At 42.1% G+C, this 19,221-nt stretch overlaps 1 protein-coding gene across 2 annotated transcripts; it reads left to right on the top strand.

The window, feature by feature from the left end:
• The first annotated feature begins 266 nt into the window (after positions 1 to 266).
• On the top strand, positions 267 to 19,010 carry LOC140277260 (uncharacterized). 2 transcript variants are annotated; one of them, XM_072372222.1, is made up of 6 exons: positions 267 to 380; positions 8,028 to 8,131; positions 15,652 to 15,796; positions 15,878 to 15,961; positions 16,090 to 16,152; positions 16,734 to 19,010. In XM_072372222.1, exons 3-6 carry the CDS (start codon positions 15,670 to 15,672, stop codon positions 18,002 to 18,004), a joined length of 1,545 nt encoding a protein of 514 aa, XP_072228323.1. In that variant the 5' UTR covers positions 267 to 380; positions 8,028 to 8,131; positions 15,652 to 15,669; the 3' UTR covers positions 18,005 to 19,010. The 2 variants fall into 2 exon arrangements, with proteins under 2 accessions (XP_072228323.1, XP_072228322.1); XM_072372221.1 differs by lacking the exons at positions 267 to 380; positions 8,028 to 8,131 and adding an exon at positions 14,302 to 14,913.
• Positions 19,011 to 19,221: the final 211 nt, after the last annotated feature.

The following is a 19,221-nucleotide window of genomic DNA, read 5'->3' as shown; positions in this document are numbered from 1 at the left end:
GACCTGCTTCATCATTTTCCAACATCTCCCCTTTTGTTTTGTCTGAAAACACCACGCTAATTAAGTTTTGTCCAAGTGGCCTGAATTGAGAGAACTGGGGTACAATGCATGACTTCCTACACTCAGCCACCGGCTGAAAGAACTGCTTTGTGTCCATAAGGGACAGGCCAACAAACTGCTCTTTGAATTGTTGTGGGGTTGGGGGCAGGCCTCGTGCACAAACGACACTAAGTCAACTCATAAAGCCTGATTTATAACAGGAGAGACAGACGTCAGCCTCGGCCCACTGCTTCCTCTGGCATTCTGGATGCAGGAGAAACTCACAGGAAGGCAGTGTCACAGGGTCAGGGTGTGAGGAGGAGGACAGACCACCTTATACAGTAAGTCAGTGCCTTTTTGTCCTACTTATTATTATCATCCTGCAGGATAATCTGAAAGCATATCTTCAACATACTTTTATTGTGTTATTTTGTTCACTTTCATTTAGTCTTTGTTGCTTTTTAAGGAGCTAACAAAAACCAAAGTTCGCTGTGGTGTCGGTACCCTGCAGTGACAATGAACTGAAATCTTTATTTTGGACAGCTTGAAAATACAGAAAGCAATAACAAAAATGTATATTTGAAAGATTAGCTGATGTATTACTACCCCTTTTCAATGGATCTATCTATCTATCTATCTTATCTATCTTATCTATCTATCTATCTTATCTATCTATCTATCTATCTATCTATCTATCTATCTATCTATCTATCTATCTATCTATCTATCTATCTATCTATCTATCTATCTATCTATCTATCTATCTATCTATCTATCTATCTATCTATCTATCTATCTATCTATCTATCTATCTATCTATCTATCTATCTATCTATCTATCTATCTATCTATCTATCTATCTATCTATCTATCTATCTATCTATCTATCTATCTATCTATCTATCTATCTATCTATCTATCTATCTATCTATCTATCTATCTATCTATCTATCTATCTATCTATCTATCTATCTATCTATCTATCTATCTATCTATCTATCTATCTATCTATCTATCTATCTATCTATCTATCTATCTATCTATCTATCTATCTATCTATCTATCTATCTATCTATCTATCTATCTATCTATCTATCTATCTATCTATCTATCTATCTATCTATCTATCTATCTTTTGAATGTGTATATCATTATATATAATCCACAAGATATATATTTAATATACAAAACCACAAAGTTAATGCTTGCTTATGCATGTAAAACAGAAGACAGTAACTGATTAAACTAATAAGATATTCAGAGTTATTTATCAACCATTTTACCTTATTATTCCCAGAGAGTAGAGGAAGATACATCGAATAAAAACTGAAATTAAATGACCACAAATTGGTAAAAATTGAATTATCCCGACTCCTTTTTGATCCGTACACCTGTTAAAGATCGTATTGCTAAACATTTCCTTAAACTGGTGACTGTTTGGACATGGCTTCAGCTCCATATTGAGACTGTTCCATAGTTTCACCCCAAAGATTTAAATGCAAAGCATCTCCTGGTCGTCTGCTACAAACTCTGAAGGAACATTTTCACCTTCATCTCTCAGCCGCCTCTTTATCACTGAATAAATCCTGAATGTTTCCTGGTTCGGTTTTATTAATGAAGCTGTCTGATATTCCGACAGATCTGACAATTTCAATAGCTTTGAATGCAAATACAGCAAGTTAGTGTGTTCCAGATATTCAATATTGTTAATTAAACGTATTATTATACGTAATACTGAGATACTTCTTAGCGGTTTAGCATGTTCACCTTTAATGTGGGATTTCCAGTTAATCTTTTCACATATTATTTCAGTTTAAACCCATCTTTACTGTGGCCATGTGTTCTTAACACAGCTTCCACACATGATAAGTTAATAATGATAGTGATAATTTGCTCTTGTCCTCAGTGATAGGGTTTAAATTCTCGTGAGAACAGAAAATGTTTGCACAATCAATAATGATGATAAAACCTTAGAAGCTGAGCATATATGATTTATATAGAGCAAAGAGTTTTGGCTCCAACACTGACTCCTCGAGGAGTCACGAGCCATGTTCAGACATGCTCGACGGGCTGACTTCACAAACTGTTGTCTCTTGCTCTCACTGCATTTATTATACTGCCACTGATCTGCCAAATCTTATCAGTTTCCCTTTGCTTAAATGAAAAAAGCTCACACTTTAAAACAGAAGTCATCTGCTGTGGCTGCAGCTCTATTAAATCCCCAGAATTCTGGGTGAAAAATGACATGAAAGCGTTGGACAGGACAACTCGTTGTTCTCAGACAGTTGAATCAAACTGCTTAAGGGTGGAAGTGCCGTTATAATAGCTTCATTTTAAAAAAGGGTTTCAGTGTCACACAAACTGTGGCAGTTGTGTGAAGAAATACTCAAAGAGTTCACGGCCTCGTGCCACAGGTAAGAAATCTGTAGAAGTATGAATGAGTGAGTTTACACCTCCAGCATGAGTGTCCTGACACTGTTACCCATGAGCAATGTAACTTCACACTTCTCCCTTCCATCCACAGATCATAATATTTTTAGGGCTGTCATAGTTAACGCGTTAATTGCGATGCGATTAATAAAAAAAAATGAAAATAACGCGTTATTTTTTTTGATTGTGGCCTTATCGATTGGCTTAATAGTTAGAAGAAAAGTCACTAAGAGTTCAGAGTTCTGAATTTAAGGTCGGAAGGGAACAAAATGGTCAAAAAGCGGATGAACACCAGGTAAAATACTCTGAAACTGAATCAAATCAAAGTCTTGACAACTTAATGAACACAACATATAAATCCAAACCTGCTTAAAACATTTAGAGGCTTTATAAGAACATTAAAACTTTTAAACAGCCTCCTGTTTGCTCCTGTTTGCTTAATATTGGTGTTTTTGGAGTCCAGGAATTTTAAACTCGTTTTCCACTAAGTTGCTCTAATAGTTCTAGTGCAATCCGTCAGTCGCAGGGTCTCCACCTCTCATAAATGCCCCAACAAGTCAAGCATGAGCTGACTTTGACTCCCAAGGGTTTGGAGGTCAAAAGCAGAGAGACTGAACAGCTGGTGGGGTCACATGCCAAGATCACGCTTGGTATGTCATGCCTCTGCAGATCAAACATGCAAAAAGTGAAACCCCAGCAAGCAGAATCCAGTGTGTTAAGGCAGTGTGATTCCCATTAAGTCAGCTCCAGCAGTCACATGCGCTCCGACTGCTCGACATACAGCAGGATTTTATCCTAATTTGCAGGAGCAATTTAAACCTCAGAGTAAGGTGTGGTTGAGTAAGATGAAAACGAGATGAGTGACGGCTTTAAGAGGCTGTCGTGGCGTGCAACCATGAAGCATAAATCAATACAAAACGATTCAAATTCATTTCAATCATCTTGGCCACTGTGTCTTTGTGGATAATCCTAGAAAAACTGAACTGAACAACAGAAAATAAGCCTGCTGAGCTGACATTTACCTTCAGGCTCAAACCGATAACTCGATTACAACCTGAGAATTGACTTACATCCCAGAAGGATCACGTCTTCACATGCAAACCTGTCAACACAATGGTTCCCACTGTCTGCAAGCCCTTTACATTGAAGAAAAAAAGCATAAAAAACAAGCTTTCAATACTGTTCAAAAGTCTAGAAAAACCTCTCGTTTCCTTCTCTGTTGCTAGAGAAACATGAAATAGGTACAACTATTAATTTTGTTTGATTAACAGTGCAGTTCATCATCCCCTCCCTCAGCCTTCCAACCTCTGAGAAGTATCTTTTTGCCCATCATGAAGCTAGTTTAAATGTGTTTTCTTCGGATAAGACTGTTCCATCCCATAAAAGGAATAATCTGGGTCTCTGAGATCTCGCTGAGGTGACTACGTATCCTTTTCCAGAATTCTTGCACTTTGTCACAGAACCATAAAGCATATATAAAATTACCCTCATTGTCATTCAGACCAACTATGAATAATCTAGAGGGAGTCCAGTAAAACTTACGCATTATTTTAAACTGATTTAGACATACTCTTGCATCCCTTGACACTGCTAGTATGTTTCAACAAATTCCTTCCCATTCATCAGCCTCCAGTGTCAGACTGAGGTCCCTCTCCCATGTCTGTTTGAGAGCCCTAAGGGCCCCATCTCTCACTGTCTGAATCATCATAGAATAGTATGCAGAAGCCTTGAATCCTTGACCGTAGCATCTTAATATTTCCTCTATGACCCAAGCTGCTTTAGGAGCATTAGAGCTAAAGATCCTCAGCAGTAAGTAGTGAAGTTTGGGACTCCAAATGGTCTTCAAAGGACTTCGAGATACCGTTGTGGTACAGATCACCCAAAGGAACAATGTCCCTTTCCAACCAATCTCTCCACCATATGGGGGATTTTTCGATGCATACTTTTGGATTTAGCCAGATACTAGATAGGGGTCCATCTTATATAGGTGAATTCCCACTGTAGGAACCTTTCGCAGTTCCTAGAACCTTTTCAGGAATAGGGACGTTTTTTCGCTCATACCACGGCCCAGGCCCTCAGTTCCTGGAACCATTTTAGCTCCTTCAGGGTCTTTTCTGGGTTCCATAGGAACACATGACGTAGGTGTTTGGTGGCTGGTAGCTCCGCCCCTTGTCTGAAATGTTTCCTCATACGACACGGACCCAACCGGCGCCTGTTTAATAAGTTAAACTTCGTCTCCTTTGTCTGCGGCGCTCTGCTCTCCTTCTTTCCTCCATGAAAGGAAGAAGTATCGCCCGCTGCTGGATTCTCCGTCTCCTGACTCTCGCTGTGAGCTCTTCCAGCCTCCATCTTAGACGCCTGATGTGATCGTCCATGATTAATATCACTGCCATGCAGACCATGAACACGGTGGCCTCCTCGCTCTCCATGTTAGCTTCTTGGTGCTGTTGTTTTCTTCTCTCCTTACTTTTCCCGGGTTCTGTTCTGTTGCTGAGTGGCGCTAAAGTAACACGTCTGTCGCTGTAAAGGTCCCCGACTCATGTGCGAATGCAAAATGAAACAGTTCCCCTGGGGAAGGGCAGTTCTTATAACTAAATTCGAGGTGGACAGTTCTTAGAACGTCTCGGTCCGAATGCGCCTTATGTTGCGGTGGTGGCACTGGAGCAACAGACTGCTCAATACAGTGCCAGGGTGGTGCCTTCTTCAGGAAGGACTGACCTGTGAGCTAGATGTCTTAAATTGGAGGAGTAGTTATAGAATAACATCTTTAGTGCTTAAGTGCTTAATGGAACGGCTCCATCTACTTGAATGCTCTTGCAAAGGCTTATGTCACAACTGGGTCCCTCCGTTGGTCCCAGGATTGTCGTCTAGCAGCTCCTACACCACGCCTAAGACAATCGAAACTCTGTTCATGTGTCGTCCCACGATGGTGGAATGACCTACCGAGCGCTACCAGAACAGGGGCGTCCCTGTCTATCTTCAAGAAGCTCCTGAAAACCCAGCTCTTCAGAGAGCATCTCCTATCCCAGCACTTCCCTTGTACTTCCCTCCCCCCTCTATCTCTGCACTTTATCTTTCTGCACTTCCTTCTATGCCTGCACCCTATCTCTACTCTGTCCCCTCTGACAGAGTCGGACTCCTGGGTTCCTTCTATGTAGTTTATTGTTAGCTTTTTATAGCTGTTATATCTTTATTTGTAAGTCGCTTTGGATAAAAGCGTCTGCTAAATACAGAAACACATCTTAGGTAGTCTTAAACCTTCTCTGTCAACAAGTCTCCATAACTTATGGAGGTGCATGGTCTCTTACCATTCCAGATAAAAGTCTTTACTATTCTTTGACTATTTGCCTCCAGGTGGATACGATAGATTAAGTAGTTAAGTTAGAGGATACGGTTCATTTCTATGACACTGACCTTCCCAATTCAGTGCTGCCCACCTTTTGACATTACAAGTGATGTTATGAAAAAATGGTTAAAAATGAACTTTAACCAAGCCTTTAAACTTTGGGGGGAAGAGGATGCCTAAATATCTGACACCTTGCTTGTGACAGTGGAATTTCAGGTTGAAAGGCAGTGGAGGGGCAGTAGTTTTATTAATTTCGATAGTTACCATCGAACAGCTGGAACGGTGGAAGCTTTCTCTCTCTGTTTAATATAGTAGCTTCCCTGCCTCGTCCCCTGACTCAGAATACATTTGCCAGACCTTCAATAATGTAGATTCCATCTTCTGGAAGAAAACGTTGTAACATTGATAATTTAATTGAGTTAACTCTCTCACAAGGTTGGGTGACGTGTGTCTTTTCAGCTGTGAAATGTTGGCAAAGAAACAATTTACTGTTTGACATAAAATGAATTTGCTAATCTTAAATTTGATGACAGCAACACGCGTTAAAAAGACTGGACCGTGTTCACCACGTTGTAGTTTCCCTTCATCTTTTCACAACAGTCTGCACATGCCTGGGAACTGAGGAGAGAAATTTGCAAAGTCACAGAACAGTTTTCCACTTTAGCGTTTTGGCCCAGAGAAGATTGTGTCTTTTTCGGGCTCAGGTTCACAAATGCCCTTTTTTTTTCACATTGTAGAGCTTTAACCTGCCTTGTGGATATGTTCTCAGACGAGGATTTCTGGAAATGTTCCTGCGCCCGTGCAGCGCTTTCCAGGACAGAATCACATCCGTTTTTAATGCAGTGAGGGCCAATATTGATTTTTGGCTGTGTCTCTTACTCACAGAGATATCTCCAGGTTCTCAGAACCATTTGATGATATTATATTCTGTAGATGAACTTTCACAAGTTTACATTTAGGAACATATTCTGAAACTGCTCCACAAATGATGCAGTTTTTGCAGCTTCCTCTCTAAGGTGCTGTTTCTATGCCGTTAAGGTGCTGGTATTTTTCCACGGAACAACAAAGCGTCTCACTTTCAAGATTTTATGTGTTTTCTGTTATATGTTGAATAATATATTGGTTTGGGAAATCTGCAAATTGTTGCATTCTGGTCTCAGCTTTTCCAGAAATTTGACTGTTTATAAAGTACAGCATATAAGGCAAAAACAGAGTTTGTACAGGTCTAGTGAGCTTGTGTTTGGTCTGAGCTCCTTTACTCTCCAACACAGCCTGAACCCTCTGAGACCAGCTTTCTGTCATTTCTTTAAGGAGTCTTCAGGAATAGTTCTCCAGGCTTCTTGAAGGACATCCCAAAGCTCTTCTTTGCATTTTTTCTTATTTCTTAAGAACACATCTTTAATACAATGTTCAAATGCAAAAGATTTGTTCTTCGCTTATCCAATTTTTTAATTTTTTCCAAAAAACACTGCATTTTTTAATGCAAAATTACCATTTTATACCTGCCAAACTGTATTTCTCATAGATTCAGTCAAAGAAACAAATGATGTGTCTTTGCTGCTTTTAACAAAGGGCCTGTGTTTTGTCAGAATTTTAAGAATCAGTTATAATATTCCCAACAAAGACATGTGCAATGATGCAAAACATTGACAATGTGCACAGTTTGAGACTAAGAACTCTAATCTTGCAGTGTCTTGGACGAGTAAGCGACTTTTGCACATCTGTGCTTGGCGGCCGTCTGCTGCATTCTCCACCCAGGCTGCTGGTCATGGGGGAGCATTAAACAGCTAAAACATAATCTTGTTTTAACACACATGACTCCAACTGATCATTTGCTCAGCAGATTTGTAAAACCGTAAAACTTGCAGGGAGAATGAAGGGATTGGTCGGTAGCTGTCCAGTTCCCATTTTACTTTAACTTCGAGCGTAATGTAGACCACATCAGGATCTCTCCCCTAAGAATATATGAAATGATAAACCAAATAACCAAATATTAACATGCAAAGACAGTTTATACGTTTAAACATCCTACCAGCTCTGGATCCGCATGTTGCCACTGTTGTTCATCTAGTTTAAGAACTGCTGAGAGAGCTGCAGAATGCATTAAGTAATCAGTTTTAAAAGTTAGCTTATACCCAAATAATTTGTCAGAAAATCATGTGAAATGTGAGAAATCCCTGACAGTTCTTTGTTCTTCTCATTTTACCCTCAGTTTGTGATCCAGAGTGATGGGAGGGGTTGCAACTCTTCGGATGATGCTGTCAGCGCTGAATCCAATAAAAGGCTGGGATGGGGGAGCCAGAGCCCTGCTGACAGGTCAGATTGCCTCTCTTGTAACTTTTTAAACAACCTCTGGTATGTTACTGCTATTTAACTCCAGTTCTGTTTGTTATTACCTGAACTTCAGCTTTAAAGTTCGTTAAGTAAAGAACGTTTTATATTTCTGAATAAATCTGGCCTGAAACATTTGCAGATTTCAGGTCAGTACATTTATACACAGATAATCCATTCAATGTTGAATCAATGATTCCACATTTAGAAAATAAAGGCCCAAATCATGATACTAACACCGCCATGTTGTTACACAGTCATGTGGTTGTCCTTGAGACCTTCAGCAAACCGACAAAAACTATCAAATATACTTCCAAAAACAGGTGTTGTGAAGTTCAAACTCTGATAGATCCCTTTTTCTTAAGCAGAACAGGGCACCCCCCCACACCTGATGACCATCCCTTTGATTGAACATGAAATTTCAGCCTCCAGATCTTCAGGTCTTTACCAGGTCTTAGAAATAGGTGAATGCAGCCTTGATGAACAATTACACCGTGATTTATTCATGTGAAAAAGATAAGCCTGCCCTTATTGCTACCAAAATATTTGAGAGGATAAGTAGCAGCCATTTGCTGCTAATCAATGTATCTGATTAATGGATCATCAGAAAGTGTGATCACCTCTATAAAAGCTGAGGCTTTGACATTATTCAGGTGTGTTTTAACACGATGCCAAGGAGGAAAGACACCAGCATTGATCTTAGAGAAGTAGTTGTTCCTGCCCATCAATCAGGGAAGGGTTATAAGGCCTTCATTCTACAGTGAGAAAGATTATTCACCAGTGGATTATATAGAAGATATTTACCAATCTTCCCCACAGTTCACACAAAGGTCAAACTGTGCAATACTCAGAGAAACTGATCAACGCCACGAGCTACATCTCAGACTCTCCAGGCCTCAGTTAGCATGTTAAAGGTTAAAGGTCATGACAGCACAATTAGAAAAAGACTGAACAAGGATGGCTTGTTTGGAAGGGCTGCAGGAGAAAGCCTCTTCTCTCTAAAAAGAACATGGCAGCACAGCTTAGGTTTGCAAAGCTGCATCTGAACAAAGCTCAAGACTTCTGGAACAATGTCCTTTGGACAGACCAGAGCAAAGTGGAGATGTTTGGTCCTAATGCACAGCAGCACGTTTGGAGGAAACCAAACACAGCATATCAGCACAAACACCTCATACCAGCTGTCAAGCATGGTGGTGGAGGGCTGATGATCTGGGCTGGTTCTGCAGCCACAGGACCTGGGCACCTTGCAGTCATTGAGTCCACCATGAACTCCTCTGGATACCAAAGTATTCTAGAGTCAAATGTGAGGCCATCTGTCCCACAGCTAAAGCTGGGCTGAAACTGGCTCATCAACAGGACAAAGATCCCAAACACAGCAGCAGATCTACAGCAGAATGTGGGAAAAAGAAAAGAATCAAGGTGTTGCAACGGTCCAGTCAGAGTCCAGACCTCAGCCTGACTGAAATGCTGTGGTGGGACCTTAAGAGAGCTGTGCAGAAACCAATGCTGCAAACCTCAATGAGCTGAAGCAACGTTACAAAAAAAAGTGGGACAGAAGGACTGATAACGTCAGACTGAAATTGATTACTTGAAGTTATTGCTCTAAAGGTGGTTCTACAAGTTATTGAATAAAGGAAATGTAATACTTCTATCTCATTTGTTTAAATAGATTCTCTTTGGAGCATGTGACTCTGACTAAACTTTTTAATCCCATTTATTTTAATGCTGCATAGCTTAGGAAAGCAGCTGTGTGTTTAACATGAACGCTGTGGCCCGCCTTTGTGCTGCGTAAACATGACTATTATGTGAAAACAGGAGTGAGGCTTGATATTGTGTGATGGCTTTACAATACATAATTAATGGGATTATAAGTGTTAGCAATGAATAAAACATTCTATGGCTATTTATGACATCAACCACTTGAGACTTAGATTTGCAAAGAACCATTGTTACAACGATTCCGTTGTATACATTTGTCAAATTATGGATCTAAATGAAGGTTTACATGACTTCCTGCCACAAACGAGCAAGAGTCACAACAGCGTAAAGAAAACAGAAAGCGGCAGAAAGCTTTTCCTTGTTTTGTGTAAGCAGATGTGTCCCAGAATGCTCTCACACCTGCCATGAGACCGGCTCAGGAGCGAGGGGGTGATTATCATTCGTTACTATCAGAGGGGCATGCTGTCATTTTGTTTCAGAGCCAGACTTCCTCGGGCCTCTCTGGAGTCCCTCACATAGGCGTAACAGTTAATGAGGGAAATACCCAAAGTTAAACCGAGCATGGGAGCCTGAGAGTGGAGAGTGGGGGAGGGAGGACTGGGGAGAGCAGAACGTGAGAGAAAAAGTAGCAGGAAAAAGCAGCGAGATGACTTCACAGAGCGGTGGCGCTTCCCCCTGGAGGACCGAGCCGTTTGCCGGGGCTGTGTGGGTCTCTGGCATGATGATTTGGGTCAGTTTTAAAGAAAAATCACATTGCCAGGGATTACTACACTGCTGCGGTGTCTGCTGGTGCTGGAGCCGGGGGTGGACACGCCGAACTTGTTTTCTGATCCCAGGAGAGCTTCATACTTTCTTCCACCAGCTCTGTTTTTTTACTTTACTCATGGTTCTAAGACAGGACTTCCTCGAGCTGCCAGTCAGTGGATCCGTCTCAAGGAAGAGGTCATCTGAGGCAAGATCAGTGGATGAGTGTGTCTGTGTTGTCTGTGTGTGGCCACTGTTTCTGATCAGGTGCAGAGCTTAGTCCACTGCTGAACAGGGAGTCTTAGATATGTGTTCACAGTGGCTAAGTTCTTCACTTGTACAGAGGGGATGGGCACGTGTCACAGTTTGTGAATTTGGATACTGTGCATTTCCCAGACGGCGTATTTACGCTTGCTTCTTTCTAGGCTTTTAGCACAAAATCTGAAGCCTCTGATAAAAGGTGTACAAATTCACTGTTTTTTCAACAAAATCAAGACTTTGAGCTCACGAATAATTAACCAAACCTTATTACTTACTCTTGTCTTGGAAAGCTTCTCTGATTATTCCAGAAACAGCCCTCTGTTACACTGAGTTTGACTTTCTCCATCACTAATTTTGAGTGAAGAGCACACACACAGTCCTTCTCCCAAAGATGCTCACTGATGTGCAATGCGCTGTTAACAGTTTGCTTTAAGCTCCATTTATCAAATAAAATTCCTTAGCAGGAACCTGAAGGCTGCAGCTGACAGGGTCAGGAGATAATGAGATGCACATTGTTGGACTTTTCGTGGGATTTGTGGACAACAGGAACAGGATACATCTAATTCTGGACCAAGTATAATATCTTGGTTAAATTTATGCTCAGTTATGTTGGTTTGGTCTCGAGTTATTTCAAGATCTGTCTGCGGAAGGAAGCTTGAACTTGAGTTTGTAGAACTTTGTAAACGTTGCCGCCCCCCCACTCCACCAGCAGCCTTTTTTTCCCTGCTGAAATCGGGCCTTCGGGGCAGAATTTCTTCCATTTCAGTTTCAGCAGTTGTCTTTGTCTCCTTGGACTGGGCAGAAATTTCTCTGAACTGAAAACTGAGCGAATAATTGGTGACTGACTAGTTGTTTCACATGATTAACATTAATAATTGTAACAGTCTTTCATTTTCAACATTTGATATCTCCAGCAGTTTTCACTCTTGCAACAACATTTATTCTTATTATTTTTAATACAGTTAAAGTTAAAGTTGCTCCTGGTTTGAATCTCAGCTGGAGCTTGCTTGTTCTCACTGTTTGCTGTGGGTTCTCTGCTGGTACTTCCACCCACAGTCCAAAAATATGCATGTTAGGTTACCTGGAGATCTTGAATGTAAAAGTGAATGATAGTTTGTCTCTGTGGTAGACTTCTCAAAGACTGATGGCTCATCCAGAGGGTAACCCACACACCTATCATAGCTGCGAGGGGCTCCAACCGCTCAGGGACTCTGAATGAGATAAAACTGGTGTGGAAAATGGCTGAATTGATTAATTTCATCCAGTGTGGAAAAGTGACAGCCAGAGAGGTTGCTATGTACACACGAGACACGTTCCTGTTCACTTCTGCAACAAGTCTGAAGCCATTTTGTGAATAGCAATGTGAATTTTTCACTAACTAGTTTGGAGTGAATAAACGAGGCTGTGTTGTGCGCTGAAGGCTACGTATTTTACAAGAAGAAGTAGTTCTCCTAACTGGAAACAAACCTCAAGGAGAAATGATTAATAAAAAAAAAAAAAAAGTGCGGTGGACATCCTCAAGGAGTGAGGGCTCTTCGTCAGGATAAGCTTTCATCTCAGGGAATTTCTGGCATATCGTATCATATTTGCGAAGACGCCAGTCAGTCAAGGTGAGCCACGTCATTTTAATCATTGCCAGGTCAGATACAATCCATACAAAAGGGTTCCATGCCCCCCTAACGCACGAGTCAAAACAGCTAAAAACCATCTCATGTAAGCATATTAACCCTATTACACATCAGCTGAAGCTTATTTGTTTTTTATCGTTTCCATTCCTCTTTTTGACCGTATTCCCAGTCAATTATTCACCGTTATGTTGACTTAAAATTCTTCTGTCTTTAGTGGGTTTTCAAGGCTATTTTTGATTCACACCTAGAAGATATAAATAAGAGCAGGTGGAAGAAAAAAAAGTTTGCTTGCTTGTTTGAGGAGTTTTTTGTCTGTTTTGAAGAAGACTTGATGCGTATTAGGGGGCGTGGAAACGCTTCTGCTACTCAGGTCTGACCTGGCAGAAATGAAAAGGACATGATTCACCAGCTGGTTCTGGTCTGGACAAGCGAGCAGTAAACTCATGCGACTGACTGGCGTCTTCCCAGATATGATACAATACCTCAGAGATTAAGGTATTCCAGACGAACAACTACGAGCAACACTGAAGATGAAACGGCCTCGTTTACTCGCTTCAAAAAGTCATGTTGAAATGCATCAGATTCACATTTCTGTTTATGTGACTTTTCAAAAGATCGCTAGAGATTTGCTTCACTCGTGAGTGGAGACCCAGTTTCTGTGTTTCTAAGCCGAACGGCCAATTTCCTGCACATCTGCGAAGTCTGATGTGATCCTACGAGACAGCTCCACCGCAAATGCTACCTTTACAAATCGTCTACATTTTCAGCTCTTCGTGACTTTGTAGAAAAGGTCATGAATCCACTTTATGTTTGTGACAGAGAACAGACTCACTGACATCAAGGTTTTCACATGATTTTTTAACTTTCTCAACAAACCAACCCTGTACGATTGCTTTTTGTTGAGGAGGTAATGTATCACTGATTTTGAAAATGCATTGACCAGGTGCTGCTGAGATCCTTTTACATATCTATTCATCATATTTTAACTTTCTCGTGTCTGCTTTACATTGTAGAAATGATGGATGCTTGTTCTAATTCAAAGAAACAGAAGAGAGTGTAGTACAGGACAGACGATTTCACTCAGCACAGGCGGATCAAATAATGGCTAATTTCCACTAAGCCATGTTCATGAACCAGCTTGCTCAGAAGCAGAAACTCCCTGAAGTGTGATGCAGCCCGTGTTTGCCCTACTGTCATTATGACGAACAAAGTCCATTAGTAATATAAAGACTGTTTGCTTTTCGGTTTCTACAAGCACTAAGAATAAAGTGATTCAGATCCTGCTATGCTAACTTCATTTTGCAGAATTTGTGACTCATCCCATGGATTTTGAGTGGAACCGTCAGAGGAAAGCTGGTGTGGCCTCCTGATCCCACAACTCCAAGGACACATCTGGCCTGCCTCTTGTGCCTTCTGAGCTGACAGCAGTTTGATCAAACACACTGGCTCAGTTCAGCAGGAACAAGAGTTCAGTCAACATCCAACATTTCGTTATGAAATCTAAGCAAACAATAAGTGCTGAGGTCCTGGAGGGGGTGACAGGTGTCATGCAAGAAAAGAGAGCCGGGATTATCACTGGGTATCATGGCATGACGACTATGATACAGCTGTTACATATCATTACGTTTTAAGTTTTTAAAAAATACTGTATTTTTGTTCAAGTACTTTAATGCAAGATAGTCGCATATCTACGTCATAATTGTGCCCTCTAGTGTTCAAAGTGAGGAACTAAAACAACCATCACAGTCATATTTGAATAAAATTGAAACCCACTTGATTTAAATAAACCAATTGGTGTTCAAAATTTAATAATACAATATATGCAGTGCTGGACAAAATTTGACTGAAGAGAGAGCCCTTTCTTAAGAGTTTCACAAGACCAGGAAAACTAGAGCGAATGTGCCAGACAGATTTTTTAAATTATAGATAAATTCACTTGGATTTATGTTCTAAATCGATGTCTGAGATTTGAATTTCCAGGAACTAACAGCCAAACCACAGTAAAAACAGGTGTCCCTGCTTCAAAAGATGCTGAGCCACCTAATCTCCTCTAGATGGCAGTATTCTAAATACAGTCTACATTAGATCAAGCGAAGAAGAAACAAGGCACAACAAACACTTGCCCGTAGCTCATTCTCATTCCATTCAGAGGCATTTAAAAGCTATAACTAGATGGTCAAGTTACTCGCAAACATGTTCAGTTTGGAGGCATTTGAGAGTGAGATGTGTTCTGTCATGGAGTCTCTGGTTGAAGCGGCGGTGACGGAGCTCGGCAGACTTCTGAGTGAGTGCTCGGCTAACACTGTGGTCGCTCAGCACCGCTCAGCCGCGGCTCCAGTCACTGCCGTGAAGAGCGAAGAGGACAGCGAAGTGACGCCACCGCACGAGAGGCAGCTGTTTGTTCGAGATATCACGGTAAAACTGCTGCGTGAGATGAGATTGAACTGGAACTAAAAACTGCGCCACGAACAATACATAATTAGCTGTTATATCAACAACTCGCAATAAGGCTTGTTCAACTTCCGTTACGGTGCTAGCTTGATTAATGTCAGGTGCATAACAAGGAGACTGAAAGTTATTCGGGGTTTAAACTACACTACCCATAAGGCCTATCGATTGTAGCTATGGTGATGACGCTGCGAACCAGAAAACCTACAGAAATAAAAATTGTTGGATTCAAGTTGTTAAGAAACTGATTTGTTTTGCTTTTCATTTAGACATACGTTTTAGAATTAATTCTCACTCTTCGGTTAATAGCATATTTAAGTTTTATTCCATCTTTTCGTGTTTTTTCATCGGTAATATATCGTGTTATTATAGTGATCAGAATCTTTTGAACGGACTGGAGTAATTGTGCATAGTTGTAAGAATTGTTTCCAATAAAATAAAGAAATTGACTTTTTTCTCTCACTTTTCCATCTGTGTCATGACACCTTATTCCACTGATTGTCCCTTTTATCTGCAATGCCTATAAAAGTGATGCTGTGTTAATAATACGTGACATAGTTTGATGAATATCTGTTGACACGATCTTCATGATGTCGGTTACAGATCCGTATAAGCGTATTATTTGGGTGTTGGGGGTTACAGTGAAATAGAGCAGGTAAAGGCCGCCCATCTTCACAGTCTTCTCTCTCAACATTAACCCCACAGAGCCGCTTCGCAGCCCTCATGGAAACGTGGACCAAAGGTGCCGCGGCGAAAATCTCAACCATGTTGAAAGTGTCGGTTTGCGAGACGCCTCCTGCAGAGCAGAGGACTGGGACGCACGATGAGACGATGATGGAGCACAGAGAGAGTGAGGCATCTTCAAACTTAAGCAGATTATTTAAAACTTTAATACACTTGTATTTATTCTTCTTTTCTTGTGAAATAACAGAATCAGCAGGGTGGAAATTGTGCCAGAGAAGAAGAAAAATCCAGCCAGCCGTCCCAAAAGAAAATGACCATATATACTGCAGAGGTATTCAGCGAGGAGCAGCCTATGAAATAACCTGTGAAGTCCCAACCAAATGTTCAGTCCTTTCACTTGCTTGTGAAGGATACCGAGTAATTGCCTCAGTATTATGTTCTATTATGATGTGTTTTCAGAGGAGCGGCAGACTGAAGATCCGACGGCAGCAGCTGATGATCCTGAATTAGAGAGAGAACCTGGTAACTGCCATCTCTGCCCTTGAATCCTGTTTCCCAAAACTTTTCACACATGAAATGCGTACCATCAGTCTGTTACAGCGGTGGAATTCAGACGTTTCTCCTCACGCTTCATTCAGACATGCCTGTGAAAGTGATAGAAAGAGCCACGATGTGTGCAATATTTGCCATTCATGCGAGATGGGAAAGTACATCAAGTGTTCCTGAGCCAGGATGCTGTTCCTGTTTTTAATGCAGTGCTGCCTGAGGATGCTTCCAGGATTGATTTTAACCCATGTGCCCTGCTCCCAGACATCTCTCCTGATCCTCTGAAACCTGAAGCAGGATATTATGCACTCCACATGATGGAGTTTTTTCTCCTGTCCCAACTTCTTTGAGCTGTGTTGCATCCACCAAATTCAAGTTGAACTAATATTTTTCAGGAAATAGTAAAATGTCTCACTTTTAACATTTGACATGTCTGTGTTCTGTTGAGAATAAGATGTTATTCTGCGACATTTTCAAAACATTTTACACAGATGTTGAAATGGGACTTTTAGCTAACTTATGTGTGTTTTCACCTCTTCATTTAATTTTCTGCTCAGATGCAGCCACATGGGAGCAGACTAACTCCGGACCCCTCTCCTCTGTGCCGGGCCCCGAGCGTGAGGGAGACGCCGTCCCGGAGGACTCCAGCTCTTCAGATACTTCATCAAAGATGAAAAAGAAGGCGGCAGCAGGCTCGTTCAAGTGTCCTTCCTGTGAGAAAACGTTTGCTCTGAAATGCTTGATGGACAGACACTTCCTGATTCACAGCAAACCTCACCTTTGCTCTGAGTGCGGCAAACGTTTCGCCGTGCTCCGGGCGCTGATCGCTCACTCGAGAAAACACACGGGAGAGAAGCTCTACCGATGCGCAGACTGTGGGACGGAGTTCGCTTACAAGTCTACTTTTCACCGACACGTCCGTAATCACACCGCAAAGAAGCCGAGCACCCACATGTGCACGCTGTGCGAGCGCCACTTCACGGGGCAGCAGGCGTTCCAGCGCCACAGGTGCGGCGCACTGAAGAAGACGTTTGTTTGCTCCCTCTGTCCCGAGACCTTTGAGTGCAGGCAGAGTTTGGCCGATCATGAGAATCTCCACTCAGGGGACAGAGATTTTGTCTGTGAAATGTGCGGCGAAAGGTTCCTGTCATCCTCGTCGCTGGCCACTCACAGAGTCACTCACACGCAGAAGGAAAAGTGCTGCGAAGCGCTCGGCCTCGGCTGCAGCGACCTGAGCGTGCTGAAGAACCACCTGAGCAAACACACGGGAGAGAAGCTCTTCACCTGCCAAGTCTGCGGCAAAGGCTGCAGTCACCAGAGCGCGCTGAAGCACCACATGCTGACCCACACGAGGGAGAGGCCCTACGTCTGCGACACCTGCGGCAAGCGCTGCGGCCACGCCAGCGCGCTGCAGAACCACATGAGGATCCACACCGGGAGGAAGCCGGGACAGAAGCCCGTCTGCAGCGTGTGCGGCAAAAAGATCAGCTCCAGGGGAAAGCTCAAATTTCACATGAGAGTCCACACTGGAGAAAGACCGTACGCCTGCGATCAGTGCGAGAAGAAGTTCAGCAGCCCCGGAAACCTCAAGACGCACATGGTGACTCACTCCGGGGAGAAGATGTACGGCTGCAACATCTGCGGCAGGAGGTTCACTCAGGGCAGCAGCCTCAAGACGCACCGGCGGCTCCACGTCGGGGAGATGCTGTTTCACTGCTCAGCCTGCGGGAAAGGCTTCATACACAGAGGCGATTACAAGAGGCATCAGAAGGACCACTTACCAGCAGGGGCCCGAGGCCAAGAAGCTGGAAAAACTGGGGTCATCTAGTCCATCTCTCTTATCCTGGCTTGGGAGTGACGGGATTTGTTTACACAATGAGTCATAAGTGTAGTATCTGTGTAATTACTGGTGTGTTCAGAACATTTTAAACGGTAATAACATACAAAGCAAACGTTACTCCAATGCTTCGAGCTGTCAGAGCAGCACCTTTGCTTTCAGGCCTCCCAACAGGTTTCTAAACGAGACAGCAGGGATTTGGTGCCGCAGTAGCTCTGTTTCCCAAGATAATTCCAAGCAAAACTTTCAAATAGAAAATAATCGCTGGTTTGGGGAACTTAAACAAGGCTGCAGACTGTTTCCAGCAGCTGGAAGAGCCGTGGATGCTAATCAGGAACGACGCTGATGACAACATTAGAGACACGGGAGCGATTTAACCTTTTGGTAACAAAACAAAACAAAAACTCTCCATCTTTACAGTTTGTTCCAGCTGACATCTATTAACTTGTCTTTGTAGAATCACGTAAATGACTTACATGTGTGTGTGTTTTGTCATTAAACACAGGGAGGGCAGAGGAAATGAGGCAATTGAGGCTATTAAAAGCATATAATCTAAGCTAATTAACATCTAATTGTGTTAATAATTGTAATGGAAAAGACACGGGAGTGAAATACTAGAATTAGGTTAGAATATCACCAGTGACCCAAGGAGTAATGTTTGGAATACGCTGGCCTTGGAACGAAATCCTAATCACAATGTAGTCCACAGAAGTAATCTCACTCACTCTTTCTTTCCTGCTGCCTTCCAAGCTGGAATTAAAATGGATTTTTATGGTGATTGCTTTATTCGATTAACCCAGCTTAACCACCACTATCGGGGTGCAGAAAGATATTTTAGGTTGTGAAACAGAAAAGAAATGATTTAATGAGCGTGCACTGGGTGTCCAACGAGCTGAAAGTCTGTGGGTGTGTTTGGCACATCTCAGCTGCTTCAAACGGCGAAGGAGAGGATCTGTGCTCCGTGAATCAGGGAAAAGCTTTACATCTTAACTGTTCAGTTCAAAATAGCTCGTTTTTGTGGGAAAACCTTTTAAATGTTCCATTATGAGGTACACAGATTAGATTATTAACTACTAGTGTGGGACGAATTGAGTCTTTTCAAGTATTTCCAAACTAAAACTGTTGTCTGAAAAGACTCGACACACTGGTGGAGTCATGCAGCTGTGAGACAGCAGTTCAGGCGAGGTCTGGTCTTTTATTAAAACATA

The sequence above is a fragment of the Leuresthes tenuis genome, unplaced genomic scaffold (genome assembly GCF_036924035.1).
Source record: "Leuresthes tenuis unplaced genomic scaffold, fLeuTen1.0.hap1 SCAF_19, whole genome shotgun sequence".
Classification (NCBI taxonomy): Eukaryota; Metazoa; Chordata; class Actinopteri; order Atheriniformes; family Atherinopsidae; genus Leuresthes; species Leuresthes tenuis.
Note: the sequence above shows the minus strand (reverse complement) of the source record. Positions and strands in the feature narration are given on the sequence as shown.

What these genes read in the sequence shown, in the direction of transcription:
- LOC140277260 (XM_072372221.1), top strand. Translation starts at nt 14,671, where the DNA reads ATGGTCAAGTTACTCGCAAACATGTTCAGTTTGGAGGCATTTGAGAGT. An exon ending in TGTTTGTTCGAGATATCACG is followed by an intron (nt 14,914 to 15,651) that starts GTAAAACTGCTG and finishes TTAACCCCACAG; the next exon opens with AGCCGCTTCGCAGCCCTCAT. An exon ending in GATGATGGAGCACAGAGAGA is followed by an intron (nt 15,797 to 15,877) that starts GTGAGGCATCTT and finishes GTGAAATAACAG; the next exon opens with AATCAGCAGGGTGGAAATTG.